The sequence below is a fragment of the Podarcis bocagei genome (assembly GCF_964188305.1).
Source record: "Podarcis bocagei genome assembly, chromosome: 18".
NCBI classification, from domain to species: domain Eukaryota; kingdom Metazoa; phylum Chordata; class Lepidosauria; order Squamata; family Lacertidae; genus Podarcis; species Podarcis bocagei.
Genome location: NC_138144.1, coordinates 2,063,432 through 2,087,002, shown reverse-complemented (window position 1 = coordinate 2,087,002; position 23,571 = coordinate 2,063,432). Strand labels below are relative to the sequence as shown.

Genomic DNA, 23,571 nt, shown 5'->3' with positions numbered 1-23,571 from the left:
TCCATCTGGAACGCAGGATGAGACCCTCCCTGCCTGCAGACTGTCTGGCCAGAGTGGTGCATGCTCTGGTTATCTCCCGCTTGGACTACTGCCATGCGCTCTACGTGGGGCTACCTTTGAAGGTGACCTGGAAACTGCAACTAATCCAGAACGCGGCATCCAGACTGGTGACTGGGAGCGGCCGCCGAGACCACATAACACCGGTCTTGAAAGACCTACATTGGCTCCCAGGATGTTTCCGAGCACAATTCAAAGTGTTGGTGCTGACCTTGAAAGCCCTAAATGGCCCAGTATACCTGAAGGAGTGTCTCCACCCCCATCATCCAGCCCGGACACCTGGGTCCATCTCCCTAGGGCCTTCTGGCGATTCCCTCCCTGCGAGAAGTGAGGTTGCAGGGAACCAGGCAGAGGGCCTTCTCGGTGGTGGCACCCTCCCTGTGGAACGCCCTCCCGTCAGATGTCAAGGAAATAAACAACCACCTGACTTTTAGAAGACATCTGAAGGCAGCCCTGTTTAGGGAAGTTTATAATATTTTATCTTTTATCATGTTTTTGATATTCTGTTGGGAATCACCCAGAGTGGCTGGGAAAACCCGGCCAGACGGGCAGGGTGTGTATGTGTGTGTGTAGTTTTTATTATTGTTGTTATTGTTGTTGTTGTTATTGTCTCAATATACTGTTTAGATTAGGAGGGCCTGTTTCCGAGCTTCCCAGAAGGAGATATTGTTTCTGGTTTCCCCAGGGTAAATTTCTTAAGGAAATAATTTTAGCATGGCGGGGCTACGCTCTGGAACCCCAGCATGCTATCGCTCATGAAAACAGCCTGACGTTCAATTATCTATGGCCCTATCAAGGTCCCATTCATGGGGGGTTGGATCAATGCACAAACATTAATGAAAAAGTGCGTATTAGTGGAAAAGGCGTATTAGTGAGAAAGCCACGAGGGAGACTCGCACTTACTTGAGGTGAAACCTTCCATGCCGTCTGAGATGCCTTCGCCACCTTGGCCAGGAATTCCCCCGTAGAGATTTTCCATCGACTGGGGGCGAGAAAACGTCGTTAGTCAAACGAGCGAGGAATTTCCAACCACGCGAAAGTCAGAGATGCACGTGCATATCTGAACATCCTCAATCTGGGTGTTACAGCGGTCCCTTGGTTCTCAAAACGCCTTCGAACCCAAACAACTGTTTCAGGGGTTGTTTTTTAAAATTCTCGCACGTTCTCAAACTTAATCCGTTCCGGAAATTCCATTCCAAAAACAAAGCGTTCCAAAAACAAGGTGTGCTATCCCATAGAAAGTCATGCAAAACGGATTAATCCGTTCCAGACGTTTAAAAGGTAAAAAGGTAAAGGACACCTGGATGGTTAAGTCCACTCAAAGGTGACTCTGGGGTTGCGGCGCTCATCTCGCTTTCAGGCCGAGGGAGCCGGCGTTTGTCCACAGAGAGCTTTCCGGGTCATGTGGCCAGCAGGACTAAACCACTTCTGGTGCAACGGGACACCGTGACGGAAACCAGAGCCACAGAAACGCTGTTTACCTTCCCGCCGGAGCGGTACCTATTTATCTACTTCCGCTGGTGTGCTTTCGATCTGCTAGGTGGGCAGGAGCTGGGACAGAGCAATGGGAGCTCACCCCGTCGCAGGGATTCGAACCGCCGACCTTCTGATCGGCAAGCCCAAGAGGCTCAGTGGTTTAGACCACAGCGCCACCCGCATCCCTTTACCAGGAGTGACATGTGGAGTCCTTAATCTATGCAGGCATGATTTTTGCACGGGTGGCGCTGTGCTCTAAACCACAGAGCCTAGGACTTGCCGATCAGAAGGTCGGCGGATCGAATCCCCGCAGTGACGGGGTGAGCTCCCGTTGCTCAGTCCCTGCTCCTGCCAACCTAGCAGTTCAAAAGCACGTCAAAGTGCAGGTAGATAAATAGGTCCCGCTCCGGCAGGAAGGTAAACGGCGTTTCCGTGCGCTGCTCTGGTTCGCCAGAAGCGGCTTAGTCCTGCTGGCCACACGACCCGGAAGCTGTACGCCGGCTCCCTCGGCCAGTAAAGCGAGATGAGCGCCACAACCCCAGAGTCGGCCACGACTGGACCTAACGGTCAGGGGTCCCTTTACCTTATATTTGCTTTGCTGTTCTTGTGGTTCAGTTTCAAACCAGTTCTTTGTATTCTACGCATTGTGGCCAATTGTGACGGCATTTAGCTTTCAGCTATAAATATTTCAGTCATTCGTTCATTAGCCGGGACGCCTCACCTGGTTGTGGTCGCTAGGAGGGATGGAGAGAAGGGTGCTGCTATCTAATTCCCCCATGAGGAGTTCGGAGACCCTGTTTTGTGGGAGAGAAAGCACATTCATAAAGCAAAAGGAGGGACAAAACAAGCACATTGATTTTGCACTTTGCTCAAATCGCTGTGGTTCATTCGCCTTCATTCATTACCCAACAGACCAGGGCGGAATCTAGGTGCATGTAAAAAAAGCCGTGAAAAAGGCTTTTTCAAAAAATATATTGCATTTGCCCTTAGCTCGCCATTGCCACCTAGTGTCTCGTTTGTGCAGGGCGCTGAAAATGCACATTATTTTTTCAGCTGAATTCCTTGTTCTGAAAATCATGTTGTTCCTCCTTATTCACAAACCCCAAATCGTATCCAGGTAACAACACCTTGAGTTACCGTATTTTTTGCTCTATAAGACTCACTTTCCCCCTCCTAAAAAGTAAGGGGAAATGTGTGTGCGTCTTATGGAGCGAATGCAGGCTGCGCAGCTATCCCAGAAGCCAGAAGAGCGAGAGGGATTGCTGCTTTCACTGCGCAGTGATCCATCTTGCTGTTCTGGCTTCTGAGATTCAGAATATTTTTTCCCCTTGTTTTCCTCCTCCAAAAACTAGGTGCGTCTTGTGGTCTGGTGCGTCTTATAGAGCGAAAAATACGGCAATTTAACATCTCCCCCCCCCCCAAAAAGCAATATCGTACCCAGGGACCAAAATCGCCTTCTGATTTCATCCAACAAAAGTCACTAAATACCCAGGAAAATGTTTAGGGTGGGCCTGGGTATCACTGGTGGTTTAAAAGCTGTTGTAACCAGCTGCCTCTAACCCCAATTTTTCCTCCCCTGAGTGGGGGTTGAGCTGGATATCCTCTAAAGGGCCCCTTCCGATTCTACGACCCGGAATCATGCGCCTTTAGGGAAAGCACAAAAAAGTCCTCTGCTTACGTGCCGCTGAAGGAAACGGCGATCATCTCCAGGGCCTTTTCGAATTCTCGTTTGTCAGCTTCGATGTTGGATTCGTAATGGAAACCTACGGATTATATTTTTAAAAAATTAATATCTTCATTGAAAGTATTGCAATGATAAAGGAATAAAGTGATACACAGGGGGGAGGGGAAATGAGGGGGGACGGACGAGAAAACAAATATGCATATATAAAAAATAAATTTAAAAAATTGCAATGTAATATACTCCCATACATTCTTACGAAAATTGATCTAGTGATATTACCCTAAGGTAAAGGTAAAGGGACCCCTGACCATTAGGTCCAGTCGTGGCCGACTCTGGGGTTGTGGCGCTCATCTCTCTTTATTGGCCAAGGGAGCCGGCGTACAGCTTCCGGGTCATGTGGCCAGCAGGACTAAGCCGCTTCTGGCGAACCAGAGCAGCGCACGGAAACGCCGTTTACCTTCCCGCCAGAGCAATACCTATTTATCTACTTGCACTTTGATGTCCTTTCGAACTGCTGGGTTGGCAGGAGCAGGGACTGAGCAACGGGAGCTCACCCCGTCATTGCGGGGATTCGAACCGCCGACCTTCTGATCAGCAAGTCCTAGGCTCTGTGGTTTAACCCACAGCGCCACCCGCGTCCCTTCCTGCGCTTTAGCAGGCTGCAAAATATGTAAGAGCCTTTGACTCTGCTGAAAAGGCTTTGCAGCCCATTCACTTTTTCTATTTCTCCCACACATAGGTGGGACAGGAGGTTTAAATGTCCCTCTGCAGATTTAACCCTCGATCCGTCTCCTTGGTCTGCTCAAAGAGTCACGGCCGCTAACCGGACCTCCTTGCTGTTGTGTGTCGCACTCAGGGGGCCGGGTGCTGGAGGTGGGTTTCGGCATGGCGATCGCCGCCACCAAAATTGAGGAGTTCAACATTGAGGAGCACTGGATCATCGAGTGCAATGAGGGCGTCTTCCAGCGGCTGAAGGAGTGGGCGAAAACACAGCCTCACAAGGTATGTCAGAAGATCCCTAAGGCTGAATCAGGTCATAGAGTGTGTGTGTGTGTGTGTGTGTGTGTGTGTGTATAGAGCAGCGCACGGAAACGCCGTTTTCCTTCCCGCCAGAGTGGTACCTATTTATCTACTTGCACTTGGACGTGCTTTCGAACTGCTAGGTTGGCAGGAGAATGGATCGAGCAACGGGAGCTCACCCCGTCATCGCGGGGATTTGAACCACCGACCTTCTGATCGGCAAGTCCTAGGCTCTGTGGTTTAACCCACAGCACCACCCGCGTCCCACAATATGCAGTGCTTTTTTATTTTAAAAAATGTTTAGTGGTACTCTCATTCAGACTCAAGAAAACCACCATTTTATAGTTAAAAATAAATACAGTAAATGGGGAAAAAATTATAGTGGTACCTCGGGTTACATGCGCTTCAGGTTACATACGCTTCAGGTTACAGACTCCGCTAACCCAGAAATAGTGCTTCGGGTTAAGAACTTTGCTTCAGGATGAGAACAGAAATTGCGTGGTGGCAGCAGGAGGCCCCATTAGCTAAAGTGGTACTTCAGGCTTAGAACAGTTTCAGGTGAAGTACGGACCTCCGGAACGAGTTAAGTACTTAACCTGAGGTACCACTGTACAAAGATTCACAAAATGTTTAGGGGTACGTGCACCTCTGTGTCTCACCCCCAGAAAAAAAGCACTGTCCTAGTGCATATATCACATTTGGGTTAAATTTACGGAGGTGGCGTTTTTTTTAGAAAATAAAGGAGAGTTTTGGGGAAGTGCGAAATGTCAGCCGTGCGTCATTTTCAAAGCGTGCGACTGACCTTTGACTTTGGAGATGAGGGTCCCCGCCGCGGTCAGCGTCTCCAGCGTGTTGAGAAGAGGGTATTTGGCGACCACCTGCCGCAGGATCCGCAAGGCGTCTCCCAGGGTCTCGTGCGCCAGCGCCCGCCGGGACTCCAGCCCGTCTGCAAAAGCAAGAGAAGAGCCGCCGGTTACGGCCCGTGGGTGCAATTTGCTCTGCACCTGTTGAATTTCTGCCTGTCATCCCGCTGATGCAGCAGCAGGGACTCTGCAAGAAGGACGAAACCAGAACAGACCCCCCAAACGGCTTGCGGCCCGTCGGTGCAATCGTAGCACGCACCGCACCTGTTCGATTTCTGCCTGACGTCCCTCTGATGCGGCAGCAGGGACTCGGCAAGAAGGACAAAACCAGAACGGACCCCCAAACAGTTCACCTGGCTACAGCGTGGAGCCGATAATGGCAAGGTTGCAGGTTCGATACCCATCTAAGGCAGCTGCGTTTCAGGGGGTTGGAGTAGATGACCGTTGGTTCCCTTCCCAACTCTATAGTTCCAATATTTGTATCTGCCTCTCACCTGCCTCTTGGGTTCCTTGCCTTCCTCCCCACAAGTCCCAGAACCCACAATTTCGTTATCATTTGCCCCTCGGGGCAGGAGAGATGCGCTGTCTTCAAACAGGGTCAGAAATCCAGCCGCTGCTTCGGAGGCAGCGGCGGTGTAGTGGTTAGAGCTATGGAGATGAGGATCCCTGCTCCGCCACAAAGCTCACTGGGTGATCGTGGCGATGCGAGATCCCCTATTCCTCCAGAGAGCTATATTAACCAGAGCGGTTTAACAATCAATCTGTCTTGCCAAAAAGGAAAAACACCCTCTGGGAATTGTAGTTCTCTTTGTTGGGGGGAAATAGGGCTTTCCTTTGCAACTTTCAGCACACCTTAAACTACATTCCCCAAGATTCCTTTTACAAGATGCCAAGATGGCAAACTACAGCTCCCATAACTCTTTCGGGCAGAGGATGTGCCCCAAACTACAGTTCCCATAATTATTTGGGGCAGAGCATGTCCCCATCCCATACTACAGTTCCCACAATTCTTTGGGGCAGAGCAAACTACAGCTCCCACAATTCTTTGGGGCAGAGCATGCGCCCCAAACTACAGCTCCCATAATTATTTGGGGGCAGAGCATGTCCCCATCCCATACTACAGTTCCCACAATTCTTTGGGGCAGAGCAAGCGCCCAAAACTACAGCTCCCATAATTCTTTGGGGCAGAGCAAGCGCCCGAAACTACAGCTCCCACAATTCTTTGGTGCGGAGCGTGCACCCCAAACTACAGCTCCCACAATTCTTTGGTGCGGAGCGTGCACCCCAAACTACAGCTCCCACAATTCTTTGGGGCACAGCATGCACCCCAAACTACAGCTCCCACAATTCTTTGGGGCAGAGCAAACTACAGCTCCCACAATTTTTTGGGGCAGAGGATGCACCCCAAACTACAGCTCCTATAACTTTTGGGGCAGAACGTGCGCCCCAAACTACAGCTCCCACTATTCTTTGGGGAGGAGCATAGCCCTGTTCCTCCCCCCCCCAAACCCGGTAAGTTGGCAACCTCTCTCTGTCCAAGGTCTTCTCTGGAATGTTTCCCTTCCTGTTTACATTCAGGAAGGGAAGATGGAAAGGAGGAAGTGACCGCCTCTTGTGACATTTGAGATAACCCGCTTGACCGCTGACCCCCATCCCTAAACCATCACCCGCCCAGATTGTATCATCGTTTCTGGGCATTCTCATCGCCAGGGAAGGACGGAGCGAACGTCGGGTTTTCGCTCCTAATTTCTCCAGTTCTGAAACTCGGGTTCTGCACGTTTTGCACCTGTTTGCAATAAAAACAAAATAAAAACTAAACTAAACTAAACTAAAAACTAAACTGAAAACTAAACTAAACTAAAAACTAAACAAAACTGAAAACAAAACTGAAAACTAAACTAAACACTAAACTAAACTAAAAACTAAACTAAACTAAAAACTAAACTAAACTAAACTAAACACTAAACTAAACTAAGCACTAAACTAAAAACTAAACTAAACTAAAAACTAAACTAAAAATTAAACTAAACTAAAACTAAACTAAACCCTTACGGCAACTCAGCAGAATATTAGTGCAATTTCCCATCTTGTACGCAGCTTTGACTAACGTGCTTTTCCCCCGGGTGGCGTCAATTTTTAATTACTTTTAGCGTTTATTATTTCCACCTTTTCCTTTCCCTTGCACGGTTCACCTCCTCCTCAACTAATCCTCCTGCAACAGGTAGATTAGGCAGAGAGGCAATCGACTGCCCCCCCCCCCAAGAGATCGTTGTGGCTCGGTCAGGACTCGAACCCAGATCTCCCAGCTCCTAGCAAGCGTGCAACCCTCACAATAACCCTGGGAGGTCGGTTCAGCCGAGAGAGGTGGCGGCTGCCCCCTCCCCAAGGATACCCGGGGCGAGTTTCGTGGCTGGGTCGGGATTCGAACCCGGACCTTGCGGGCGCGACGGCGCGCGACTGCAAGTCCGAGCCAGAGGACATTGCGGGGAGGGCGACGGGCACCAAGGCACGCCCGAGAAGGGTTTATCAGGGCGCTGCCAGCTGCCGCGGGCTCGGCGTAAACAGGAAAGGCAGGCGGATGAAAATAGAGGCAGGAAGCGGCAAATATCGCATCCCTCTTGCCACCGTCTGATGTGGCAACCGCCTCTCTCTCTGTCCCCAGAGGCCGTGCTCAGCTGGCGGTTGCAAAACCAGGCGCATGCGCCGCTCCTTTTCCCCCAAAGGAAATGAAACATTCATTGGCAATATGGAAATAATAATAATAATAATAATAATAATAATAATAATAATAATAATAATAATAATAATAATAATAATAATAATGTCTTTAAATCATGCGTCAGAACCCGTTCCGCTCCCTCCCCATCAGGCTGGATTTGATTTAAATCAGGCACGTCCAAAGTCCGTTTTGGGGGCCTAATCCGGCCCCCGTCTCAGTTTATTTCTGGGTAAAAATCCTTTAAAAAAGCTCAACCACTTTGGGGTAAAACCCTAAAAAAAAGGGGTTGAGAACGTCAATCCTAAATAAAGTATCTGAAGAAGTGTGCACGCACACGAAAGCTCATACCAAGAACTAACTTAGTTGGTCTTTAAGGTGCTACTGGAAGGAATTTTTTTATATTAATCCTAAATAAAGGTCAACAACTTTGGTCGGCCCTCGCGGCCCCTCACTTCATCCAATGTGGCCCTCTTTGAGAAAAGTTTGGGCACCGCTGCCATATAGCAGGCGTTCTGTACCTTCGGCCCTCCAGATGTGTCAGACTACAGTTCCCATCATCCCTGACCACTGGTCCTGTTAGCTAGGGGTGATGGGAGTTGTAGTTCTACAACATCTGGATCAGGCACCCACAAACTCGGCCCTCCAGATGTTTTGGGACTACAACTCCCATCATCCCTAGCAAAGAGGACCAGTGGTTGGAGATCATCAGGGGGTTTGGGCTGGGTGTTCACCAGTATGCGGATGATACCCAGCTCTATCTCTCTTTCAAATCTGACCCAGTGAAGGCAGTGAAGGTCCTGTGTGAGTGTCTGGAGGCGGTTGGAGGTTGGATGGCAGCTAACAGATTGAGGTTGAATCCTGACAAGACAGAAGGACTGTTTTTGGGGGACAGGAGGCGGGCAGGTGTGGGGGACTCCCTGGTCCTGAATGGGGTGACTGTGCCCCCAAAGGACCAGGTGTGCAGCCTGGGGGTCATTTTGGACTCACAGCTGTCCATGGAGGCGCAGGTGAATTCTGTGTCCAGGGCAGCTCCATGTGGTATGCAGAATGAGACCCTCCCTGCCCACAGACTGTCTCCCCAGAGTGGTGCAGGCTCTGGTTATCTCCCGCTTGGACTGCTGCAATGCGCTCTACATGGGGCTGCCTTTGAAGGTGACCCGGAAACTACAACTAATCCAGAATGCGGCAGCTAGACTGGGGACTGGGAGCGGCCGCTAGGACCATATAACACCGGTCTTGAAAGACCTACATTGGCTCCCAGTACGTTTCCGAGCACAATTCAAAGTGTTGGTGCTGACCTTGAAAGCCCTAAATGGCCCAGTATCCCTGAAGGAGCGTCTCCACCCCCATCGTTCTACCCGGACACCTGGGTCCATCTCCCGAGGGCCTTCTGGCGGTTCCCTCATTGCGAGAAGCCAAGTTACAGGGAACCAGGCAGAGGGCTTTCTCGGTGGTGGCGCCCACCCTGTGGAACGCCCTCCCACCAGATGTCAAAGAGAAAAACAACTACCAGACTTCTAGAAGACATCTGAAGGCAGCCCTGTTTAGGGAAGCTTTTAATGTTTGATGTATCACAGTATTTTAATATTCTTTTGGAAGCCGCCCAGAGTGGCTGGGGAAGCCCAGCCAGATGGGTGGGGTATAAATAATAAATTATTACTATTATATTTTTATTTAGGGTCCCACTACAACAGCGACACCTAGTGGCAGAACATACGCATTGCGATACAGTGTCACGCTAGAGACCTCTAGGGGCAGAAAATGCTCAATACAACACAGCTTTATAAGTAAATAAATTATTATTATTATATTATTAAGGCAAAACAAACGGCAATGTGTGGTTGGGCACAGAAAGGGCCCCAGGAGCTGAGGGCCGCATCTAAGCTCAATCCGGCCCCTGACCACTTACCCTCCCGGAGAACCACGTCCCGCAGCTTCTCCAGCGGCTCGGCCAAGCGGGTCACGTCGGCCAGCAGTTGGGAGATTTCCTCCGGCTCCATCAGGCTGCCCTCTCCGCCATCGCAGGGGCTGTAGGCCTTGGCGGCCTTGCCCAGGCCCCGGGGGACGGCCGGCGAGAGCGGGAACCCTGCGGCGCTGGCGTGGCGGCTGAGGCTGGTGGGGCGCTTGAGGGTGCCGGCCGGGGTGGGCGCGGAGAGGTCTGCCAGGCTGGAGGAGGTCGAGGAGTCCAGGCCATCGCGGCGCGGCAGCTCCTGGGAAGAAGGAAAAGGCATTCGGGTCACTCGGGGCAGAACCTTTGGCTCCACCAAGTTCAGAACTCATTGGAAGAACCAATAGATCACTCAGGGCGGGACTAGAACTCAGAGCCTTTGGCTCCACCGACTTCAGAACGCCTTGGAAGAACTAATAGGCAATCAGGTCAGGATTAGAACTCAGAACCTTTGGCCTGACCAACTTCAGAACTCATTGTAAGACGGAAAAGGCACTCAGGGTAGGATTAGAACTCAGAGCCTTTGGCTCCACTGACTTCAGAACACTTGGGAAGAACCAATAGGAACTCAGGGCAGGATTAGAACTCATAACCTTTGGCCCCGCCAACTTCAGAAGTCATTGGAAGACGGAAAAGGCATTCGGGTCACTCAGGGCAGGACTAGAACTCAGAACCTTTGACCCCACCAGCTTCGGAACGCCTTGGAAGATCCAATGGCCACTCAGGGCAGGATTAGAACTCAGAGCCTTTGGTTCCACCAACTTCAGAACGCCTTGGAAGAACCAATAGGCACTCGGTTCACTCTTTGTTTTGAATTTGGTGGAAATTTCAATTTTAAGAAATAATAAAAGGTGTTTGTGGGAGGGGGAGTCTTGATTCGTTTGTTCTGGGAAAGTGTCACTTTTGCACAATTTTCAAATTTAATAAAAAGAGGCATTTGTTCGAGGGGGGTTATTCGTTCGTTCTGACTTTTGGGAAAATTTCAAATTTAAGTAAAAATACTAAGTGTTTGTGGGAGGGGGGTTCTTGATTGGTTTTGACTTTTGGGTAAGTTTGACTTTTGGAAAAGTTTGAAATTTAAGCAAAAGGAATGGGCATGCAATGAATTAGTTGTGATTCGGGAATTTGCCGAATCCTCTTTTTGAAGGTTCACACGGGTGGAAAAAGGTCCAGCCCTTTGTTGCAAAAAAAAATCCACATTCTGCAAATTATTCCACGGAGGCGAGCGGTTGAGTCTCGTGGTATCTTAGGAACCACAATTGCTCAACAACGATGGCTTTAGCTTTGACGTCAATCTTGCCGGCGCTTGAGAAACCGTAGCCGTATGACCTCTGGCCAAAAATTATATATTAAAAAAACTATATGTTTTGGGACTACAACTCCCATCATCCCTAGCTAGCAGGGATGATGGGAATTGTACTCCCAAAACATCATTCATATATATATAAATTTTTGTTAGTTTTTTTAACATATCATTTTCAACAGTCATTAAAGATGCTTTTACATCTTATTCAATTTTTTTACTTCCATCAATCCTGTCTGAAAATTTTCCAATCTACAGGTGGAACTCAAAAAATTAGAATATCGTGGAAAAGTTCCTTGATTTCAGGAATTCAACTTGAATGGTGAAACTAATATATGAGATCGACTCGTGACATGCAAAGCGCGATGTGCTTCTGCTTCTCAGAGGTCCAATCTTGCTCAATTTGCAACCCTTGTTTTGCTGATTTCCTTGAATATTCTAATTTTCTGAGATGGTTAATTTGGGGTTTTCACCAGCTGTACGCCATGATCATGGCAATGATCACAAATCAAGGCTTGACATATCTCGCATATTAAAACACAATAATAACTCGCATATTAAAAACACAATAAAACATCTGACATTAAAAGCTTCCCTAAACAGGGCTGCCTTCAGATGTCTTCTAAAAGTCTGGTAGTTGTTATTCTCTTTGACGTCTGGTGGGAGGGCGTTCCACAGGGAAGGCGCCACCACCGAGAAGGCCCTCCGCCTGGTTCCCTGTAACCTCGCTTCTCGCAGGGAGGGAACCGCCAGAAGGCCCTCGGGAGATGGACCCCGGTGTCTGGGCTGGACGATGGGGGTGGAGACGCTCCTTCAGGGATACTGGGCCGTTTAGGGCTTTCAAGGTCAACACCAACACTTTGAATTGTGCTCGGAAACGTACTGGGAGCCAATATAGGTCTTTTAGGGCCGGTGTTATGTGGTCTCGGCGGCCGCTCCCAGTCCCCAGTCTAGCTGCCGCATTCTGGATTAGTTGTAGTTTCTGGGTCACCTTCAAAGGTAGCCCCACGTAGAGCGCATGGCAGCAGTCCAAGTGGGAGATAACCAGAGCATGCACCACTCTGGCCAGACAGTTCGCGGGCAGGGAGGGTCTCATCCTGCGTACCAGACGGAGCTGCCCTGGACACAGAATTGACCTGCACCTCCATGGACAGCGGTGAGTCCAAAATGACTGTGAGCCCCATATGGTCTTGGTGGCCACTCCCAGTTCCCAGTCTAGCTGCCGCATTCTGGATTAGTTGCAGTTTCCGGGTCGCCTTCCAAGGCAGCCCCACGGAGAGCGCATGGCAGTAGTCCAAGCCTCCGATGAGGAGAGTCCACCTTCCGTCCCACAGTCGAACAGCTCTTCCCGTCAGAAAGTCATTCCTGACGTTGAGTCGGTATCTCCTTTCCTGTTGACTTGAAGCCACGGGTTCGAGTCCTGCCCCCGATTCGGACGACGAAAAAGCAGATTCCGGGAAGAAAATTCCAGCAACATTTGACCATGGGACGGTCTCCTTGGAGGCTTTTAAGCAGAGTTCGGCTAGCCATCTTTCCGGGATCCTTGAGCCGAGATTCCTGCATTGCAAAGCGGGTTGGGATGGATGACCCTCGGACCCCTTTCTGATGTGACGTGAGCCACCTTAGAAAAGGCATTTATCTCTTACGTCGGGGGTGTCTGGGAATCTCCTTTGGCCGAAGGGCTGCTTCTGCTTCCAGAAAACCTCTGCTGGGGCCAGAGGCCAATATAGGTGGAGAAAAAAATCCGTATTTCCTCACACAAAATCTCTCATTCCTCCTTGCAGCCAGCTGCAAACATTCAAGGAAGGTGCCAAGCAATGGGGGCGTGGCCTGAGGAGAAGGGGCGTGGCCTGTGGAGGGGGCGTGGACACACCAGACAGAGACACCTGGGATACTGTGATGTACATAGGTAGCAAATATTATCGTTGTTTTAATAATACGGCATCCACTTTTAGCCCCGCTTTTAATTCGAAGGGTGGAATGACTCAGAGCAGGGAGACCACCTCTTCCTTTGCGTAACTTCACGTATGTTTCCACATGGATCTGTGATATATACCGTATTTTCGGCTCTATAAGACTCACTTTTCCCCTCCTAAAAAGTAAGGGGAAATGTGTGTGCGTCTTACGGAGCGAATGCAGGCTGCGCAGCTATCCCAGAAGCCAGAACAGCAAGAGGGATTGCAGCTTTCGCTGTGTAGCGATCCCTCTTGCTGTTCTGGCATCTGAGATTCAGAATATTTTTTTTCTTGTTTTCCTCCTCCAAAAACTAGGTGTGTCTTGTGGTCTGGTGCATCTTATTGAGCGAAAAATACAGTGTATATATATATATATATTGGTAATTTTACGATATACGATATCTTTATTGTCATTGTCCCATGCAGAACAATGAAATTGAAAATCTACATAAGCCCCTAAAAACTCTGAAACCCCATTTTAAAATACAATATACTATAGAGACTCCTTATGCTGTTTCTAGAACCAGAATTGCATTTGCGTAGAAACTGTTTCTCAGGCGGCTAGTCCTGGCCTATATAACCCTATATACCTTCTTCCAGAAGCTGAAAAAGATCATTTCCGGGGTGCGCACTATCCTGCGCTATCTCTGCCGCTTTCTTACGGCACCTGGAAGCGTAGATTTGATCCAAGGTGGGAAGAGTGCACCCAATTATTCTCTCTGCAGTCTTTACAACCCTGGACAGCATTGTTTTTCCCCTGGCTGTGCAGCTCCCAAACCGCACAGACAGACCATAAGTTAATACGCTCTCCACAGTGCAATGGTAAAATGCCATCAACAGGTCCTTTGAGAGATCGTTTTTCCGGAGGATTCTCAGAAAATATAACCTCTGCTGTGCTCTCTTCATCAGGTCTCTGCTGTTGAAGAGAGCACAACAGAGGCTATATTTTTTTAATCAAATTTAATTAAAAAAATGATTAAAAACATATATAAACATACAACAAACGATTTAGACTCCGAATATCCAGATTGCTCTGAATCTCCCGGCTTCCCCTCATCCCTTCCACAAGGCCTAATGATAATATTTACAACGACATTTCCACCTTTATCCAGTTTTTCCCCTTCTAAATTGTCCACACTTTCCGTTACTTTACAAGCATGGTTAAAATCCTACCAATGTTTGAACCTGCTTGCAGTGGTCTCATAAATAAATCACAAACTTTTCCCATTGTTTTTTAAAATGTTATGGTCTTTGTGATTTCCGATCTTCCCAGTTAACTTTGCCACTGGGATATCGTTTTTTTTAAAATGAAAATCCGTACAGAAATCTGCCTTCGGATTTGCATCGCGTCGCAGAAAACACATGGGAAGCCAATTTTTTAATCTAATGGGTGCATCTCTGCACCTAAAATACGCTTCTTGATACCACAACACAACATTAGGAAGAAAAAACACTTTGTTTTTGAGCCGAAAATTGCGTTGCAAAATTTGGAGAAGTGTGACAATTCGAAGGGTAGTTACCGTATTTTTTTGCTCTATAAGACTCACTTTTCCCCTCCTAAAAAGTACGGGGAAATGTGTGTGCGTCTTATGGAGCGAATGCAGGCTGCGCAGCTATCCCAGAAGCCAGAACAGCAAGAGGGATTGCTGCTTTCGCTGCACAGCGATCCCTCTTGCTGTTCTGGCTTCTGAGATTCAGAATTTCCCCCCCCTTGTTTTCCTCCTCCAAAAACTAGGTGCGTCTTGTGGTCTGGTGCGTCTTATAGAGCGAAAAATACGGCACTTTATAGTCCATGTCTTACGGCGATTTCTTATTTTAACAAAACAGGCGTTTGCTTTTGCCCTCCTCCCTCCCCGCACTGCTTTCCTCGCGTGACGTTTCTTTTCGATCGCCCGGGAACGGTTCCGCTATCCCTTTCTATCCACCTTGTCTATAAAGGGACTGAAAGGCGCTTTAAGCAAAGGAAATTTGGACCATTGCACGAGGAACATCGACCCCCAAAATGAGGTTCCCCCCCTCGAATCCACAGCCCCCACTGCCCTTCCGAAAACCCGGCGGGAGTTTGTCAAAAGTACCTTCAGCCAAACAATTCCTAATGGTGTGTTGTAATTTCAAGAAGTGTATTTTAGGTGTGGAGATTCACCCATTAGATTAAAAAACACACCTTCCAATGTGCTTTCTGTGACACAATGCAAATCTGAAGGCAGGTTTTTGCACGGATTTTCGTTTTTAAAAAATATCCCAGCAGCAAAGTTAACTCGGAAATCACAAAGACCATAACGTTTAAAAAAACAATGGGGAAAGTTTGCGATTTATTTATGAGACTACTGCAAGTGGGTTCAAACATTGGCAGGATTTTAACCACACTTGCAAAGTAACGGAAAGTGTGGCTAATTTAGAAGTGTGGATAAATATTGAAATGTCGTTGTAAATATTATCATTAGGCCCCGTGGAAGGGATGAGGGGAAGCCGGGAGATTCAGAGCAAGCTGGATATTCGGAGTCTAAATCGTTGTTGTATGTTTATATATATTTTTAATCAATTCTTTAAAATTACCAAAACATACACAGCCCCTCGCTGCCCTTCCGAAAACCTGGTGGGAGTTTGGTACCTTCAGCCAAACGCTGGCTCTGTTGGAGACGGTCTCCAAGACATGGCCGCCGGCTTTTGAGACTTTCCTCCGCAGTCCGGCCGAATACGGGCTGTAGCTGCTTTTGCCTCGGTTTCCGTGCATGGCCACGATCCGGCAGCCCCCCCCAAAAAACCACGAACCCCACTAGGTAGAGAGGGCGCGGATGATTTCAAGGCCTAGGGCGCCCCTCCAGCGCCCAGGCGGATTTTGAGAGCTGCCACACCCATGCTCGCTTCTGGAAACCTTGCGGGTTTTAGTTTTTTGGGGGGGTGGTTTTCCTATTTTCGAAAAAATTTACGACGCACCCAGCACCCACCGGGCGCAGCTTCTTAGAAGGGGTGGGCGGAGGGAAAAAAAGCCACAAACTTGAGCAAAGAGGAAGGCGGTTCGGACGGCTTCCTCTTTCTGCAGCTCTGAATTGTGCAGAACTGAATATCGATACAAAAGCGAGTTTTTTGGAGGGGTTTCAGACCCAGATGACGCCGCCGTATTTCGCTTTATTTTTTAAAGCAGCGCTGAGTTTATAGAGAAGGAAGTTTTTTAAAAATTCTCCTCCCCCCCTTTTATTTCCTTTTTTTTGTTTTGTTTAGTTTCTCTCTCTCTCTCTCTGCAATTATCTGGATTTGATGCTTTTGTCTCGTGGCAAAAAACTTTAAAAAATTCTTATTTTTTTTAGAAAAAGAGAGAGATAGGAGGAAAATGACAGGCAGGGCTGGTTGTCAGTAAGGGGCCTCTATTAAGCCTTTACAGCGATCTGTGAAACGAGAGATAGCCCCCCCCATTATGCAGAATTGGAGGGGCTCTGGCGCCCTCTACTGTTGACCTCCCTGCTATTATTATTATTATTATTATTATTATTATTATTATTATTATTATTATTATTATTAACACCCTGCCCATCTGGCTGGGTTTCCCCAGCCACTCTGGGCAGCTTCCAACGAAAGATTAAAAATACATTAAAATATCTGCCCTTCCATCTTCCACCCGCCTCCCTGGCTGTTATTTCACACCCGGCTCCAGCCGCCGGGTGTTATTTTGAACCCAGGTCCACTGCCAGGTTCCTGTAGCGAAAACACCCACTCAGACAACTGGATCTTGCAGGCTTGATGTCTTGCCCACCGACGGGAAGTGAAACTTCGCACAGAGCGCTTTCCGCAAAAACGAAAAGCGAAAAAACAAAACACCCCCAATATTGGCACCGCCGGATCTGTCCCAAAAGGGGGGGGGGTGCAGGAAATAAAACGACCACGGACTCCAGCTCCCATTAGCCATCGATAGCCCTCTCTCCTTCGTGAATTTGCCCTCTTTTAAAACCAGCAGAGACCTCACCTTGCCAACAAAGGTCCGTAGAGTAAAAGCTCTGGTTTTCCCAGTAGTGATGTATGCAAGTGAGAGCTGGACCATAAAGAAGGCTGATGGCCGAAGAATGGATGCTTTTTGAGACTACAATTCCCATCATCCCTGACCACTCGTCCTGCTAGCTAGGGATCATGGGAGTTGTAGTCCCAAAACATCTGGAGGGCCGAGGTTGATGAATCCTGGTTTAATGTTTTGCTGTGTTTTTATATGTGCTGGAAGACGTTAGCTGGGGCAACTCAGGGTACAAATAAATTATTATTATTATTTTATTATTTCAAGGTTTTCAAGGTTTAATGTTCTGCCATGTTTTTATATATGCCGGAAGCCGCCAACAGTGTCTGGGACAAGCAAGGGCACAAATAAATTACTATTATTATTATTATTTCAAAGTTTTCAAGGTTAAATGGTTTGCCATATTTTTATATATGCCGGAAGCCGCCAAGAGTGTCTGGGACAAGCAAGGGCACAAATAAATTATTATTATTATTATTATTATTATTATTATTATTATTTCAAAGTTTTCAAGGTTGAATGGTTTGCTATGTTTTTATATATGCGGGAAGCCACTCAGAGTGACAACCAAGGGTACAAATAAATTATATTATTATTCTTATTATTACCTTTTCTCTAAGCTAAGAAGCCCCCCCCCCAAAGCTACAACCTTTCCTCCGCAGAGGACTTCTTCCGTCCCCTGAAACATTTGAGCCGCCCTGAACCCTTCCCTCCAAATCCATGATGCCCTTTTTTCGGGGCGAGTCAGAGCCAATGAACGGCCGCCGCGATCCGTTGGCCGCCGTGCGGCGAGAGGGGAGGCGCAGCCGAGCGACCTCTTGCGAAAACGCCGCCCGGGGTGCCCACCCCCCCGTTTCGCAACGCAACGCCGTTACTCACCAGAGAGGACGGCGGCACAGGACTTCCTCCCCGGCCCTTCTTCGAAATCGAGGGCGTCTTGATCAGCTCCCGCTTCTTCCTCGAAAACATGGTGCCCTCTGAACCCCAAACCCGTCCCGGACGATTCGGCACCCCAGGGTGCCTTCACTGGCGAGGGGTTGTCTTCCCCGCCATCCAACGGACCACAGCTCCCCCCAAAAAAGGCGTTTCCGGGTGCAAAATGGGCTCAGGGTTTGGCGCGGCTGCCTGCGGCTCAGAGCACACGCTTGCAAACTTACTTCCTGGCTCGGTTTTGTCTGACACACACACCCTTCAAATCTACACAGGAAAAGCTCAGTGTGTGAGAGAGTGTGGTTAGGAGCAGAGGGGAAGTTGTACTTGTTGTTTTCTTTCTTCTTTCTGCCCCCTTTTCGGCCGATTCCTCTCCCTCCCTAACCCCGGTTTGCGGGCCGCAACCTGCGGGAGAGAGAGGTGCGAGCCGTCCAAAGGCAACCCTGTACTTTGCCTTTTAAAAAAATGTTTTATAGTGTTTTTATATATGTGTTGGGAGGGACGCGGGTGGTGCTGTGGGTTAAACCACAGAGCCTAGGACTTGCCGATCAGAAGGTCGGCGGTTCGAATCCCCGCGATGACGGGGTGAGCTCCCGTTGCTCGGTCCCTGCTCCTGCCAACCTAGCAGTTCAAAAGCACATCAAAGTGCAAGTGGATAAATAGGTACCACTCCGGCGGGAAGGCAAACGGCGTTTCCGCGCGCTGCTCTGGTTCGCCAGAAGCGGCTTAGTCCTGCTGGCCACATGACCCGGAAGCTGTACGCCGGCTCCCTCAGCCAATAAAGCGAGATGAGCGCCACAACCCCAGAGTCGGCCACGACTGGACGTTACGGTCAGGGGTCCCTTTACCTTATGACATCCGTGTTTTCCAAAATGAGACGGTAATTGTGCCTTCGACTGGCGCACTTCCCTGAATTTTGCAACATGCTTTTCAAACCCAGTAGTGAGTGCCGGGGGGTCTGTCTGTTAGCTGTGCAGTAAAATGCACTTGTCGGTAAGAACGATGCGTGAAATTTGGAGGAAACTGCTTGCTAAAAAAAGAGGCACAGGAGAACGTGCAGAACTTTGAATTTGGAGGGGGAGCGAATTTTGCTGCAGATATGAAGGGCTATTTAATCAGACCTTTCCCAGGTTCTGGGCTGGGGGGAATCCTACTATGTTGGTGCCCCCTACTGGAGGCAATCATCATCAAGCTATAAAAAAAGGGACAGACAATCATTTTCTATCTTGCTTAAAGGCCACAGTGGCTTCCAAGCAGTTTTGCAAGTGTAAAACCAACTGCAAAAATGTCAGTTTGCAGGCTTTTTGTGTTTTAGTTTGAGGTTTCCTTTGTTGCTCTTTTTGCAACACTACTGTTGTTGTTTAGATGTTTAGTCGTGTCCGCCTCTTTGTGACCCCCTGGACCAGAGCACGCCAGGCATTCCTGTCTTCTACTGCCTCCCGCAGTTTGGTCCAACTCATGCTGGTAGCTTCGAGAACACTGTCCCACCACCTCGTCCTCCGTCGTCCCCTTCTCCTTGCGCCCTCCATCTCTCCCAACATCAGGGTCTTTTCCAGGGAGTCTTCTCTTCTCCTGAGGTGGCCAAAGTCTTGGAGCCTCAGCTTCAGGATCTGTCCTTCCAGGGAGCACTCAGGGCTGATTTCCTTCCGAATGGAGAGGTTGGATCTTCTTGCAGTCCATGGGACTCTCAAGAGTCTCCTCCAGCACCAGAATTCAAAAGCATCCATTCTTCGGCCATCAGCCTTCTTGATGGTCCAGCTCTCACTTCCATACATCACTACTGGGAAAACCATAGTTTGAACTATACGGACCTTTGTTGGCAAGGTGATGTCTCTGCTTTTTAAGATGCTGTCTAGGTTTGTCATTGTCATTGCTACTAATGTATTACTACATTGCAATACTACTACTACCAGGTTTTGTTGACAGGGGGTTTGGGTCCACGATGAAATGTATTGCTGCCGAGTCTTTTGAGGGTTTTATAGGTCATAATCATCATTAAAAGACGCCTGCTTCTGGGGAAAAAAGCAATGACAAACCTAGACATCATCTTAAAAACCAGAGACATCACCTTGCCAACAAAGATCCGTATAGTTCAAGCTCTGGTTTTCCCAGTAGTGATGTATGGAAGTGAGAGCTGGACCATAAAGAAGGCTGATCGCCGAAGAATAGATGCTTTTGAATTCTGGTGCTGGAGGAGACTCTTGAGAGTCCCACGGACCTGGGCCAAAACGAGAGTTTTTTTAAAGAAAAGAAGCACTGAGTTATACCATAAAATTATATACCGACGGAAAGATAATTGAATGGAGAATGTAATGCAATAACTTTTGTGAAGGATTATTTATTACAACAGCAGTCCTAAAGAAGAAACATGAAACACACAGAAAAAAATGAGATATATGGGTTAGATGGCCGTGGCACTTTGCGATAAGTAAGTGGGTTTTGAGTTCCAGTTTGGGCAATCGGTCTCTAAAAGGTTTGCCATCATTGATCTAGGGCATGGGTAGGCAAACTAAGGCCCGGGGGCCGGATCCAGCCCAATTGCCTTCTCAATCCAGCCCGCGGACGGTCCGGGAATCTGCGTGTTTTTACATGAATAGAATGTGGCTTTTTATTTAAAATGCGTCTCTGGGTTATTTGTGTGGCATAGGAATTTGTTCATTATTATTTTTTCAAAATATAGTCCGGCCCCCCACAAGCTCAGAGGGACAGTGGACTGGCCCCCTGCTGAAAAAGTTTGCTGACCCCTGATCTAGGGGGAGCAGCTGCCTCCCTGCCCCCCTGCCCATGGAGACCCCCCCATCCTGCTTTGTCGATCCACTTGGACTTGAGCGACCAGTCCTCATGACGTCACCGGCTTGGCATCCAAAACAGGGAAATCACAGGGCGAGGGAGGAGAACCTTGCGGGGGTGTTTGTTGTTTCCCCCCTCCCTGGATGGCGCAGAATATTTTCTCTGGGGTGGGAGGGAATTGTAGCACACACAAAAAAAACCACCCTCCAAAAAATGTATGTTTGTGTAAGGAGATCCGCTCTCCTGGGGTGGCCACGGAGGAACCTTTGGTGAACAACAGAAGCTATTCCAAAAATCCCAAGCCTCTGCCAGTCCCATGACGTCCGATTCTTCAGAGACACGCCTCCTAAGAGATCAGGTTTTCAGGACACAGTTCCGAGGAAATCAGATAAGAGGGAGGGAGGCGGCGCCTTCCCGCCCAGAATCTCAGCTCAGCCAAATTGTGCATGGTTTTAAAGGGGTGCAGGAGGTTTTTGAGCCGGTTAAAGGGGTGCAAGGTGGTTCCCCCCTGGTTGTTTTAAATAAGGCCTTTTATGCCATTCAAAGTTTGGCCCTTCTCTAAATGCCCCCTCCATTCTGTAAGCTTTCTAAATACAGTGGTACCTCGGGTTACATACGCTTCAGGTTACAGACTCCGCTAACCCAGAAATAGTACCTCAGGTTAAGAACTTTGCTTCAGGATAAGAACAGAAATTGTGCTCTGGCAGCATGGCAGCAGCAGGAGGCCCCATTAGCTAAAGTGCTGCTTCAGGTTAAGAACAGTTTCAGGTTAAGTACGGACCTCCGGAACGAATTAAGTACTTAACCCGAGGTACCACTGTAATAATAATTCTTCTTAATAACAATTACAGTGATATACCTTGGTTTACTGGGACGCAGGTGGCACTGTGGGTTAAACCACAGAGCCTAGCACTTGCCGATCAGAAGGTCGGTGGTTCGAATCCCCGCAATGACGGGGTGAGCTCCCGTTGCTCAGTCCCTGCTCCTGCCAACCTAGCAGTTCGAAAGCACGTCCAAGTGCAAGTAGATCAATAGGTACCACTCTGGCGGGAAGGTAAACGGCGTTTCCGTGCGCTGCTCTGGTTTGCCAGAAGCGGCTTATTCCTGCTGGCCACATGACCCGGAAGCTGTACGCCGGCTCCCTCGGCCAGTAAAGCGAGATGAGCGCCGCAACCCCAGAGTCGGCCATGACTGGACCTAATGGTCAGGGGTCCCTTTACCTTTACCTTACCTTGGTTTACAACCATCATCCATTCCGGAGGTCTGTTTGTAAACCAAAACAGGTTGTAACCCAAAGCGCACTTTCGCCAATGGAGCCCCCCCCAAAAAAATATTTGTTTGTAATAAAAAAAAAGGTTGTAACTCAAAAAAAGGTTGCAAACCACGACCCGCACTTCAGGGTTTGAGTATGCAAACCATGGTACCACTGTATTAATATTTATATGCCGCCATCTGACTGGGTGTCCTGGAGAGCTGCGTTTAAGACGTGTGTGTGTAGATATCTATATATCTTTCTATACATATATGTGTGTGTGTATTCTGACCTTGTCAGATGAATAATTGTCAAATGAATAGTTATTATTATTCATTTATATCTCACCTTTTCATCAAAGATATCAAGGTGACATACTATGACTATGACTATTACTAGTACTACTACTACTAATTTATTACTTATACCCTGCCCATCTGGTTGGGTTTCCCCAGCCACTCTTGGCAGCTCCCGACAGAATATTAATAATAATAATAAAGCGATCAAACATAAAAAAGCTTCCCTAAACAGGGCTGCCATTAGATGTCTTCTAAAAGTCTGGTAGTTGTTTTTCTCTTTGACATCTGGTGGGAGGGCATTCCACAGGGAGGGCACCACCACCAAGAAGGCCCTCTGCCTGCTTCCCTGTAACCTCACTTCTCGCAGGGAGGGAACCGCCAGAAGGCCCTCAGAGCTGGACCTCAGTGTCCAGGCTGGACGATGGGGGTGGAGACGCTCCTTCTGGGATACTGGGCCGTTTAGGGATTCCAAGGTCAACACCAACCCAGCAGAGCACCCAGTGGCCACGCAGCCAACCCACAAACCTCACCGCTTGACCTGAGCTTCACCACTTGAATGACTGCCTTACTTCCAAATCTATATCAAGTCTTAACAGGGCAAAGTAATAATCATGATTATAGTAGTGTCCTCACACCATAAACAATGGCAAAAATACGTTAGGGTGTGAACCGTAACCTAAGCAGCGTGACCAAAAGCTTCCCCAGTTGAATGTCTACCTGTCACAGACACAGGAGGCCACCAGGAACCCATTACACGGCTTCGGGTGGAGGGCCACGCTTTTCCCCTAAGCAACTTAAGTTTCAGCTTCACCAGTTGAACGCCTGTCTGTCCCCAAAACTGGAGGACCCGCAAACCCTGCTAGGAGCCCATTATAAGGCTCAGGGAAGAGGGGACTTTATCACAGTCGGCAGGATTCAAAGCCGCTTTAAGTTTCAGCTTCACCGGTTGAATGTCTACCTGTCCCCAAAACTATTTCAAAGACGCAGGCAGAGAGGAAGTGGGGAGCAATGCCCGCAAAACTGCATTGCAGGGCGGGTTGGACTAGATGACCCGCAGGGTCCCTTCCAACTCCACGATTTCTATGACCTTTGCGGGGAATTTGCGCTTTTTCTCGCTTTTCCTTTTCGCTTTCTTTTCCTCTCGAAGGAGACCCACACACAGGAAACTACCATCCTGCAGGAATTCGGCACTTTCTGCCCTTATAAGGCTATTTCCACTGGCGGCCAATCAGCGCGCGGGAGGCGGCGCTGGGCTGGCCCCCAAAAACTTGG

At 48.6% G+C, this 23,571-nt stretch overlaps 1 protein-coding gene across 3 annotated transcripts in view; it reads right to left on the bottom strand.

Moving 5' to 3' along the window:
• Positions 1 to 18,221, bottom strand: part of ARHGAP45 (Rho GTPase activating protein 45) — a 46,957-nt gene extending 28,736 nt beyond the window's left edge. For 2 of the 3 annotated variants that reach the window (XM_081177623.1, XM_081177625.1), the window contains exons 1-6: positions 15,637 to 15,932; positions 9,729 to 10,029; positions 5,040 to 5,183; positions 3,212 to 3,296; positions 2,255 to 2,327; positions 961 to 1,039 (exon numbers count right to left, since the gene is read on the bottom strand). In XM_081177623.1, the coding sequence (XP_081033749.1) occupies positions 961 to 1,039; positions 2,255 to 2,327; positions 3,212 to 3,296; positions 5,040 to 5,183; positions 9,729 to 10,029; positions 15,637 to 15,759 (805 nt within the window). In that variant the 5' untranslated portion in view covers positions 15,760 to 15,932. Of the gene's footprint in view, positions 1 to 960; positions 1,040 to 2,254; positions 2,328 to 3,211; positions 3,297 to 5,039; positions 5,184 to 9,728; positions 10,030 to 15,636; positions 15,933 to 17,907 lie in introns of those variants that run through there. The other variant, XM_081177624.1, reaches the window with a different exon arrangement.
• Positions 18,222 to 23,571: the final 5,350 nt, after the last annotated feature.